Here is a 12,123-nt window from a genome sequence, read left to right as displayed (position 1 = left end):
ATCTTAGTTTGTTTTACAGAAGAACAGACAAAACTGACTAACTTTTGTCAATATCAAATAAACTGAGAACTAAAAGGAAATTCTCAATCTCTCCTTGTTGTATAGCTTATCTTTTCAAACAGTTTTAACAGTTACTTTAGTCTGACAAAAGCCGAATGACGAATTAGCGCTTCCAGTCAGAGACTGAGGCTACGTCCACACGTACACGGGTATTTTTGAAAACGGAGATTTTCCGTTTTCGTTTTAAAAATAATCCCGTCCACACATAAAGGCAGAAATGAAGGAAAACGCTGCTATGAACATGCCAAAGCAGCAGGTGGCGCTAGATTCCTAACCGTGCAGAAATGTTGGCCAATCAGAAGTCTAGAAGCCTCGGTGGGAAAAAGTAAACAAAGCTGGGGCATAGAAGCAGAACCGAGTCGTATGTGTGGAGGGACAGTAACTGTGTGTATATGTAAGCATTTAAACACTGCAGAGAGTAGAATTAACAGTAACAGTATTGTAGAAATTCATTTCACCGAAACAATAACGTGGCGCACAGTGTGACGCATGCACCAGTTTGTTGTATTTCCAGACTTGCTTTCGGCACAATTTACAGTGCACGCTACTCTGTTTTTTGTCAGACTTGAAATAGCCGAAATACCTTCACACTACGGAACTTCTATGGCTCTTCCGTTCGACAATCTCTCCGGCGTTGGAACCATCATCTGTTTTCTCTTCGGTCACGCTCGGTTGATTTTTCTAGTCGGCACACTCATTTCCTCCATTACCCGCTGGCTGCTTCCCAAACAAACACACGTGCGGCTTGGCACTTGTGCTGTACGTAACAAGTCACGCAACGTGACGCTGCGGCTGAGATTGGTTCGGCTCTGCGCTACTTAATTTGGATTGGCTGACCTTTTTTTTTTTTTTTTTTTTTTTTTGAGGACAAGAGCGGCGAGGTCTATCGCGATAGCTTAATTTCTCTATCGAGTAAAAGTTATATCGCGATACATATCGTTATCGTTCTATCGCCCAGCTCTACAGCTAAACGAAACATGCTTTGAGAATTTTTTATTATCGAATTACTCGATGAATCATTGCAGCCCTACACACACACACACACACACACATATATTTTTTGCTGTTGTTTTTTAAACTTTTACTTTGCATATGCAAACAATCTTTTATCTGCTATGTTTGTTTTTGTGCTTGTTTTTTGTTTTTCGAGAGCAAATTTTGGTTTTGGCAGAACTCTTGGCATAACTGGTTATATAAACACCCGCACATGATTGTGCCAAATACATGCAGCTTCTTGACAATAACAGAACTGATAAAGGATTTAAATAAGTCAGAATTTCAGGTGAAGGGTGGGCACAGTGAAAGCGAACGCATATCAAAATATTCAAATTTAAACCGTCTTCCCATTTTTATGTGTGGCATTAGATTACAATAACGGTTCATGTGGCAAACACAACACTCATGACTGTCATAATGTAACGAACTGAGAAAATCCTTCACACACTATGAAATGTTAATGTGTTAATGTTAGTGTGACACTGTTTTTTACATCCCTCGAACAGCACACTTGTTCAAGTCTAAGAAACAACTAAAGATATCATTTAACTCCATAATTTAACACTGTAGATCAAAATAAAAGGAATTTCATTTCCTTTAGCTCTGATCATAACAAACGAATCGAAGGAGTAGACATTTTTTAATAAATATGGCTAAAAATCAGCACAAAGAACACATGACAGGAAACATCAGCACGTCTACTACAGCAAACAGGTATCTGTAGACATGGAGCCTGTAGTGCCACAAGCCTGACTCACCTGCAGAAAATCAGAGTTGTCATAGTTTTGCATTTTCAAACAAGTTTTTATATTTATTTCAGTTTCAGTTCAAGAGTGATTTTTCTTTTTAGTTTTTAAAACTAAACATTTTCATAGTTTCAGTGTTAGTTTGAGTCTTTTTAATTATTAATGTGTGAAGGGCTTATGTCAGAGGCAAGACTTTTACAGATATTAAAATTAAAAACATTTTGTAGACACCCAAAGTATCAAGAAGTATGTCCAATAACCCTTCAACAGTAAAGTTGCACTTTTTGTTTTAGCAAACTAAACAATAAAACCAAGCATATTACCTCAATATTTGTATTTTATTTATTTTAGTTTATTCAAGTTTATAACATTTCTCAGTCAGTTTTTTTTTCTTCAAAATGTTTGGCTTTCATTACAGTTAACATTTTTTAACTATATTTTTAGTGTAGTTTTAGTTAACTATAACAACCTTAGTGGAAAGCAAGCTTTAGCTGCTTGTCTGGGGTCAACTGGTGGTTAGTAATGCGTAACTCAGTATGAGTTACAATAAACACCAGACAAACTACTTAACGAGGACATGAAACACTACACGTATCGAAGCTAACGCACATCATGGAAAACTGACAGTTTATGAAGCTGGATTTCAGAAATAAATTTGGACTTTTATTGAAGTGATTGTCATAATTGCAGAACAACGTGCATCATTGCTAATGCAGGGCACAAAGCTGCACACCTTTCAGCCACGATTTATTTATTTTTCTGATGTTAATTTTTTTAGTTTTTCTTCTTCTTTGTTGTCAGTTTGGAGTAAAATGTTCAATGTTCATGATGCTCGATTTGAGGCGCCAGCATGATTAACGACTGAAGAATGTGATCAGTGGCTTTAAATGCTGCTGTTTGGAGAGTCTTTGACATTTTTAATGAAACAGTTCTAGTGTTTGAATTCACATCTGAGTGTTTCTTAGTTTTAGACTAGTCGGTTGGTCTAAATTGTTTTTAGGAACATTCGTAATTAGAGCAGGGCGATATGGCCAAAAATATTTATCACGATATATATTTGAAAATTTGCGATAACGATATAACTGACGATATAATTGATGCGAGACAAAATACAACTCCACAACATTACTAGCGCAAAAAGACAACCTTCCATTTATTTTCACTTAAACAAGAAGCTGGTTTTTATGTACATTAAAGCTTTATAAAAATGTAACAGTGCAAATGCAAATTCCTTGCTGAAAGTTTAACCAAAAGGCATTTCCAGTAGAAATGGGCTGACATATCCTGAGCATAACCATGTATAATATCCACTGAAGTTAAAAAGAGCTGCTTTGCAACATTAAACTGCAGTGTGCAGTACATGTTTTTCGGACCATAAGGTGCACGGGATTATAAGGCACATTAAGCGAAACAAAGCAGTCAGATAAATCAAACTTTATTAAACTCATTCTTCTTGCTTCCTCCACTTCTGTACCATTGATTCATTAATGTTGAATTCTCTGGCAGCTGCTCTATTCCCATGTTGTTGCAGTATATTAATGACTAACCTCGTATTGTGGATGGATTATCTCAGTTGTTCTCCTGACTGAAGTTTGGTCCGTTTACAGCATCCTGCCATGCGATTGCATTTGTCTCTAACCATGAGGAACCTTCACGTTCACTTTTATAAGTGGAAAAGTGTTAGTGTTCGTCCTCCAGCTTCACTGTTTATGTTATGCTAACATAGCTGTGTCGCTAGCGATCACGTAGCACATCATTATATACCAGCTAGCCCAACTTCAGTAACCCTACAAACGTCACTGCTGTTTAGTTTCCTGTCTTCATTTATGTTGGAAGTGATAGCAGAGCTGTACGTTTGATTTTTTTCAGAAATCTCTCAGTCAGAACATGCTATATCATGCTTAGGTAACTAGCGAAACTAGCGAGCTAACTTCCGCTAGCTTCCTGCTAACTTCTAACTCCGTTAAATGTAATAAATTTTGTTTTCATGGATGCCTGGAAGTTAAACTTCATAGTTACACCTGGTAAAGCAGCAATGCTGATCGTTTTATTAAAGATGAAAGAATTTAGACAGTTTTTAACTCTCAGTGATGCTGCAGTGTTGTTTGACCTGAAACATACGGAGTTTAGGACCCAGATTACTCCCAGATTTAAGAGCATCTTAGTCCGACAAATACGACAATAACGACGGCCGCTTGCATGTTCTGCAAAAAAATGTGCTTTGTTGTGTATCTGACGGACAAACACCAAACCAGTTCCACATCACTGAAGTTGCACCATTTTTACAAACCAATTCTGGTTCATCTGTTTCACTCAACAATCGGCCATGTGCATGAAAACAAAGGCACTGCGCACGCGCGTTTTACTCATATTCTATCGCGATATTTCATTTTCCTATCGTTGCCTAACATTATACCGGTATTACCGTGAACGGTATAATATGGCCCAGCCCTATTCCTAATACACTCTCACACATATACACACGACCATCTATGATTTGTCTGGAGTTAGGACACATGTAATGAGCTTCATATAACAAATACTTTTTTTAATCTGAGGCAAAGGTTGGTTACATTTTCTCTGAATTTGAATGTCTGGTTCACTCTTGACTTAATATACTAAAGTCCCCTCAGACATGACTTCTGTGGAGCGACAGACTGACCTGCAGTTGGAGTTACTTTGTTAAACAAATCAGCTGCTTCACCTAATCAAATTTAAATCCTCCGCCAGCTCAACTACCAAGGGTGAAGTCAAAGTTCGTATCTGGCACAAGACGGTAAAACCAGGGGCAGAAACATGAGACAAAACAACTACGCTGCCAGTTTATGAGTGTTGGAGTCAATGGAACACACCCTACGGTGTTGCAATGGGAGGACTGTCAGTTACACTGAAATTCTTGCTAAATAGTTTCTGGTCTGGTAATGTGCCAAACATTTATCACACTTATCAACACTTACAGTGAAAGAGAGCCTCTGATGCACGAATCTGATGAGACTACTACAGGAGAAGGACTCGTGCACTCATCTAAATTTGGCCTTTGACAAAAACAGCTCATAATATTACAAAAACAAAACTAATACTGAAGCTAACACAAACTAAACTTAAAAATACATGTAAAGCAATATGAGCAAACCAATTTCATACTCTAACCTAAACTAAACTTAAATGAATAAAAATCGAAATTAACTAGATGTTGTAATATACCTCTGTGCTACTCATAGATTCAATTTTGATTCATAGATTCATTTACACAATTTTGTATTTGTGTGTGTGCGCCTGTGTTTGGGGGGCTTGCATTAGAACAATCCTTCAACAAAAGCACTTAATCCTGCTCTACAGGTTAACGCTGGATGGAACCGTTGATAGGCTTCTGCAGCTTTTGGCCGTGGGTCTGCGCAGAATGACAGACATTGCACAGACTCTGCTGTCACAAAATACGCAGTTACTGCAATACTTTTTCATCGCTTTGGATGACAGTTTGCAACAGAAACATCAGCAGTACAAAAGAACCAGCCAAAAGAAAATGGGGTGTCCATTCCTAAACAAGGGGCTTCCTCTGTAGCATCGACACTGTTATGAAAAATCTGATACGGATCAGAAAATTTAACTGTGCAAATTCAAATCAACTTTACAAAAATCACTGATTCCAGATACAAAGGACTCAGCTGCATTTATATTATGAGTGCAACAACAGATATGAAGACAAGCTAAACAGCACACTGATTCTGACTGGTTCTTTTACAGCACTTTTCTAATTTATCTGCGCACTCAAAGTGCTTTATGCAACTTGCCTAAGATTCACACACGGAGAACAACTTGGGGTTATTATCTTATATTATCTGCTCAAGGATATTTGACATAGACTGGATGGAACTGCTAACGTTCAGATTAGCAGATGACCTGCTCGACCACCTCAGCTACAGCAGCCCCAACTCATTGAACCAAGACTGGACACTTTGTGACCACCACAGAGAGACATCATAATAGCCAGAGGTTTGAATCATAAGAACTGCGTGACTGTCATCTGGTGTGTGTCACTACGTATGATGCAACATAACTGGTGTTTGGTACTAATATTAGTAGTTATTTGTTAGGGCTGTGCGTTATGACCAAAATCTCATATCCCGATATAAAACATTGATCGTCCCGACAACGATATAAATCACAAACATTTTACATTTTCTGTAAATTCTGTGAATCTCGGGCAGCTCGACTTGCATGAAGTGTTTTCAGCTGGGCGTCGTGTACCTGCAATCGAGTGTTACGTTAATTAAAACAGCCATAATTTTGTTTGTGAGTATCGATTACATGGCACGCTGCGGGAAAAAGCCTGTTCGAAGGTTTATTTTTTAACATCTGACGGCTCTTTTTAGCTTCTCGTCCGTAAACACACTGCATACAACTTCACGTGATTCAGTTTATTTTGAAAAATCTCAACAGGATCTTCAGCTTTATTATGAAAGGTTTATGTGGAAAATAAACAAGCGGACGGCGGAGCCACGCAATGGTTTTACCGACGTTGTTGCTAACGACAACGCATAAGAACAGTCGCTTCTGCGTCCATAGTGTGGTTATTTTAAATATAAGAGGAAGAGAGAAGTTAATTCCACAGTGACCGTCAAATCCTTGAAAAAATGTTGCTGTAAACAGTTTATTTTGTGACACCACAAAACAAACGACAGCGTAAAATGAAACGACAGACGTTTTCTTATCATCAGCCGATATATATCGTTATACTGAACAACCCTATTATTTGGTACTAGTTATTTTGTGTTTTTGTACTGCACTTTGGTCCAGGCTGCTGTTGTAATTAAATGTGCCATATAAATAAGTAAATGATAACTCCCATATTTATTTTCTTTAAGTGTTTATTAGCCTTATATAGTTGTAAGTGTTTTGATATTTTTATATTAAATATATGCTGTGAGCCTTATATTGCTATAGTTTCTATTTCATTGGCATTTGGCATCTTATGTTGGGCCTTTGGTCATTTTGTTATTGAAAAGTGTTTTAGATTTTATACACTCATGTTTTATATTTACATTGCTAGTCACCAAGTGCTTTTGATAATTTAACTGAAATGTAAAAAAGAAACAGTACTTTCCATGTTGTAATTATATAGACTATTCACTGAATTTACAAAAATGCACTATATTATGATATACAGTGGGTAAAATAAGTCTTGAACACGTCACCAATTTTCTAAGTAAATTATTTTGAAATGCTGCTTACTTGAAATTCTCACCAGATGTCACTGTGTATATCGTTATCGGGATAAGAACTGGCTTTTAACAGGATAAGAGATTTTGGTCAGGGACAAAGAAATCAGCCAAAAGATTATGGACCACCATATGCAAGAACAGGGTCCTTGTTTCTTCTAGTATGTTTACTGTGTTATCTACAAGAACGTCAAAAGAAATCTTGCATTATAGAATATTACTGATCAACAGAACCTGCAAGATTACACGAGAGGAAAGCAACCACAGCCATTTCTGGATCTAACATTTGTTTTTGGTGCGCACACACATAAGTTCATGCTTTTGAAGTTAACATGTATGTGAGGGAGCAGCTACACTGATCACTACTGAACTCATAAAAATGGATGGCAGGCATTTTTGGACGTTGGCTAGATTTTAATTTCAGGTTTAATTAAAGTATGATTTGCAGAGACGACAGTTTATTCTCTCAACTTTCATCCACCCATTCCATCCTGGAGCCTTTCCCAGCTGTCTTGGGGTGAGAGGCAGGGTACTCCCTGGTCAGACAACCAATCGCACTCACATTCACTCCCACATCCACACCTATGGGCAATTTAGTGTTTCCAGTTAACCTATCTCCACTCAACTTTCTATTACATCAATTGTTTTGGTGGATTAAAGAACGCTGTGTTAATGAGGACATTACTAAGAATGCAGGAGTCAAGCCATTTTACACAAACTAGACTAAACATGTTAGTAAAATTATTAAAAGTCATAAGAACCAAACAAATATGATAACTGTTTTAGCTGTTCCTGTGTGTCTGAAAGTGGGACATTACCTCCCCAGTATCTATTTTGCATTCTTTGTATTTCACTTGCACAGTATGTATTATGGAGGGCGGCCAGTGCTGCCTTAATGGTTAGCATGTTTGCCCCCCTGCTTCACAAAAATGGTCTTGGATATTTGCAATCTCAAGCAGGACAACAGAATAATTATGGACATGACGCCCAACACTAAAGGAGACGTGCCCTCCCACCTAGGAGCAAATGCACTCCGAAACAAGTGAATCTATGCTAGCACAAAAGAAGAAGACCTTGTGAAGATGCTGAAGGAAACAGGTACAAATGTTTCATTGAAACAAATATGCCAACATAACCTGCATTCCTCAGCAAGGTCAGATTGTCTTTTTTATCTACAAAAAAAGACATAGTGAGGACATGTCTTTGCCTAAGTCCTCTGGTTTATCCTTAACGACTGTTGTACTGACTGGAACTACAAGGACGATGCTTTCAGGCTGGCACAGCTCCAATGGTGATTTATAAGACTGAACATGAGTGCCAAGTGGTAATGTTAATACTGGAGTAACTGACTCGCTGTTACCATCATGAAAAGAGAAGTCAGTCCACCACACAACACCCAGTGTTTATGACTCTGTCCACTGAGCCATATAATAGTCCACACCCAGGAAAGGCCTATGCACTGCACCAGAGCTGCATTTGCACGTGTTATTATCCAGGAAATATTCACTAATATTAGCTATAAGAAAAATCCCGTTTTTAGCCCGACCCTTTCAATTAGTATTCTTATTATTAGTAAGCTCTACAGTAAGCAAAGCAAACCCCTATGATCACTGACAGCACGTCACTGTCATTTTACAACACCCGACCAAGCTGCCAAGAGATGAAGAAAAGACAGCGTCACCCTAGAGATAAGAGATGAAGACACGCGCTGAGAAAGCTAGATAGCATTGTTACCTGGAGGGTATACACTCATCACTCTCCCCAGGTATGAGAAACAACCACGGCCTACAGGCACGTCTACAGGACAGGTGTGACAGGTGGAAGCATTCAGCTAATGTTATTCACTGTGGCCTCGGAAGCTACTTTGGCATCTAATTGCCTAAAATAACCAGCGCGGTGTGTTGGGGAACGTCAGGCTGAGCAAACCGGCATCCTGTGTCACTACTGTCGCCCACATAACACAACACCACAGGGTCAGTGTTCTTATCCGCTCGTGGCATTCGTTTTATTTCAGCCAACAACTATCCAAAATCGTTACCTGTTAGCCGTTAGCTAACTCAAGCTGCACAACGACGTAAGGATGTGAAGTCCCACAGCCACACCCACAAATGATGTTGACATTTTTGACAGGTCACTAGTCATCCATCCTTACACATAACCTAAAAGATTACCTCACAGTCACTGCTGCTAACACGACAGCTAGCCCCATTCCTCATTTCAACACTATCTTGACTGTTGGCTAAAATAGCCAGCGCTAGCCTGCTACTGGGTAAGGCTAAGCTAGGTCTTAAACAAAAGGTGTGATCATGTAATACACAGTGAAAAACACAGGACCTATGTTGCTAAGGGCGTTTTTAGAAGCTATATATTCTTACCGAAGAGTCGGACCGACACAAGCTGTGTCGGTGCTTTCAATTTCCTGTAAAATCCGCTCGTGCTCCGTTATGCACTCCAGGGTTTCACTGTCCGCCATGATTGTTATGTGCATATTACGGCTATCACTGCAGCTACAGCGGAGCATAGGTCAGTGTGAGGTCCGGCCTGTGGGAGGCGCACTACGGTCGTGTTGACCCCGGTGATTGCGGCTTTGTTTCCGCATAGCCTGTGCCTGGTTCCTCAAACATTGTACCACATGGAAAACCACACGGGTTTTGACTGTTTATGATCTTATCATAAATACTGTATAGCGAGTGGTTTGCATGGTTAGCAGTAAAAAACAGGAAAATAATTTGTACTGTCATTCACACGGTACTTGTAATAATAAAGATGCCTGCTATCAAATGAGCTTTAGTGGCTTCTATTTGATTCATCTCAGTTCTGCTGTAGATACATTTTAAATAACAACATGCAGAGGAGGCTATTTACATCTTTATGGTTTGTTTGTTTTTTTTTGTTAAATCAAGATACAATTCTGGTAAAGCCTGACAAGTGATACACACTGACGCTAATAATACTAAGCTTTTTTCACATTAAATGTCTGTAATTGAACTCACAGTTTAATCAAAGCAAACACAGTTTGCATGTGTCCGCTAGCTTCTAAGTGCGTTTTTTCCTGGTCTTGGTATTAAGATAAACCAGCGTTTTAAATGTTGTAATTTAGCTAAATCAGTCCACCTTCAGTTGTGTTCAGCAGATAAATCTTGGGTGTGTTTTGGAGTTTACCTTAAGGTGGTTCCAAGAGGTAAGTCCACAGATTCCAACTCTGCAAAAATATTCCCAAAAGCCTTCTTTTCTTCTTCTTTGCTTTCTGCTTGGCTTTGACGAGGCGGCTCAGGTAAAGCAGCATAGATCCTGTCACTAGCCATTCTCTCTTAGTGAAGTATGTCTTGAGTATGAAGACTAAAAATCTGTACGTGTAAGAGAGGATTTTTTTTTTGTGTGTGTGTGTGTGTGTGTGTGTGTGTGTGTGTGTGTGTGTGTGTGTGTGTGTGTGTGTGTGTGTGTGTGTGTGTGTGTGTGTGTCGTGCAGGACACCTGCTGTGGTCAGCAGAAAAAAGGGTGCAACAGGAAAAAGAGACCTTGTGATTCACTGAACTTTGAAGCCAACAAAACTAATTTCAGCAGTTCTGTGTTAGTAGCTGTGGCTTTATTCACCTCTGAAAAGTAAAACCACAACCATCAAGCTGCAGTTGATGTTGCAGATACAGGGCCTGATTTCTTAGTTATTTGTCACACATGAATACTGATCAAAGTGTAATATTATAAAGAGGAAATACAAAAATACAAAATGCAGTTTGATGATGATTTTATCTATTATGGAAAAAAATCTGTCCAAACCTCCCTGGCCTGATGTGACAACGTCATTTTGCCTAAACCTAACACAGAACTGTGATCACTGGAATTTATTATTATTTAATAATAATAATAATAATAGTATTAATAATATAATAACATCCATGAGGGGAAACCACTTGTTCAGTGACCTGTAAACCACAGAGCTCCCTTTTCTGTCAGTTTGTTCAGTCTGTTGTTGTCAGCAGCTCCCCCAGCAGACTAACAACTAACTGACAGAAAAACGTCTCCAGTATCTGCTGCGCATGTTAAAGAAAGATAGACTTCCAGTTCAGCCTGGCCTCAGAGTGCAGAGGTGGCAAAAGTACGTAAGGAGAAATACACAGACTTGATTCAACTTCTTTACTGAAGATTACATAAGATTAAAAAGATTAAAAATTATAACATGTCATCTGTAAATCTGCAGTTTATCAAGTGTCACGAGCAGTCATTACCTTTAATATAACCTCTCTTGTTCCTCTCATGTCTTTTCTTACATTTTTCTCCATCTATGATTGAAATTTGCTCTCTTTCGTTTCCCTCTCTGGAAATCCAACATCTGGACCGTTAGCAACACACTTTGTGACAAACTGTAGTAAATAAACCGTAGTAAATGAGCACAAAAACAATTGAACCTGCTTAGCTATACCATACCGTCACTGCCATTATATTATGCTGCTATTCTGTCATTATATTAATGCTGCTATCCCGTATATATCGTACTTACTATTGTTTGAGTACTTGCGATTATTTTATTGTACTTTTTATATTTTACATTTATATTTATTATTTATCTTGCACCAAGGGAGTGGCACTCCAATTTCGTTGTACTCTGTACAATGACAATAAAGGCTATTCTATTCTATTCTATTCTAAACTGCGCATGAACAGTTTGTGTTAGGGATGCACTGATACCGATACTGGTATCGGGTATCGGGCCGATACTGTAAAATGTGTGTGTACTCATACTCATAAAAGTTAACCGATACCATGAACCGATACTAACTTATTTCATTAATCAGAGGGTGGCTTGTCATTTCTGTTGTAGTTCTTTAGATTGGCCACTAGGGGGACATCCTGCACTAAACAGGCACAGGTTAAGCGAGTGAGACTGGCGGCTTCAGATAAAAAAGAGAAACTGGAGGCTGCTGTAGCTAGGCTAAACAAAATGTCAGCAGTGTGGACCAGAACAGCCAACTTTAACTCAGGTTTTGGAAAAGCAATGAAAAATGTCAAGAGAAAATCCACGGGCAGTTAAAATAACACAGGCTCTGACTCATTTTATCGCTCTGGATGACCAGCCAATGGACCAGCCGTGGAAAACATAGGAT

At 38.7% G+C, this 12,123-nt stretch overlaps 1 protein-coding gene across 5 annotated transcripts in view; it reads right to left on the bottom strand.

Annotated features, from left to right (window-relative positions):
• Window positions 1-10,343, bottom strand: part of exoc6 (exocyst complex component 6) — a gene marked incomplete at its 5' end in the record, with an annotated part of 73,097 nt that extends 62,754 nt beyond the window's left edge. For 2 of the 5 annotated variants that reach the window (XM_080872610.1, XM_080872611.1), the window contains one exon: window positions 10,184-10,341. In XM_080872610.1, coding sequence (XP_080728736.1) covers window positions 10,184-10,326 — 143 coding nt within the window. Of the gene's footprint in view, window positions 1-9,396; window positions 9,543-10,183 lie in introns of those variants that run through there. The other 3 variants (XM_080872612.1, XM_080872609.1, XM_080872613.1) reach the window with 3 other exon arrangements.
• Window positions 10,344-12,123: the final 1,780 nt, after the last annotated feature.

The sequence above is a fragment of the Rhamphochromis sp. 'chilingali' genome (genome assembly GCF_963969265.1).
Source record: "Rhamphochromis sp. 'chilingali' genome assembly, chromosome: 22".
Taxonomy (NCBI): Eukaryota; Metazoa; Chordata; class Actinopteri; order Cichliformes; family Cichlidae; genus Rhamphochromis; species Rhamphochromis sp. 'chilingali'.
Note: the sequence above shows the minus strand (reverse complement) of the source record. Positions and strands in the feature narration are given on the sequence as shown.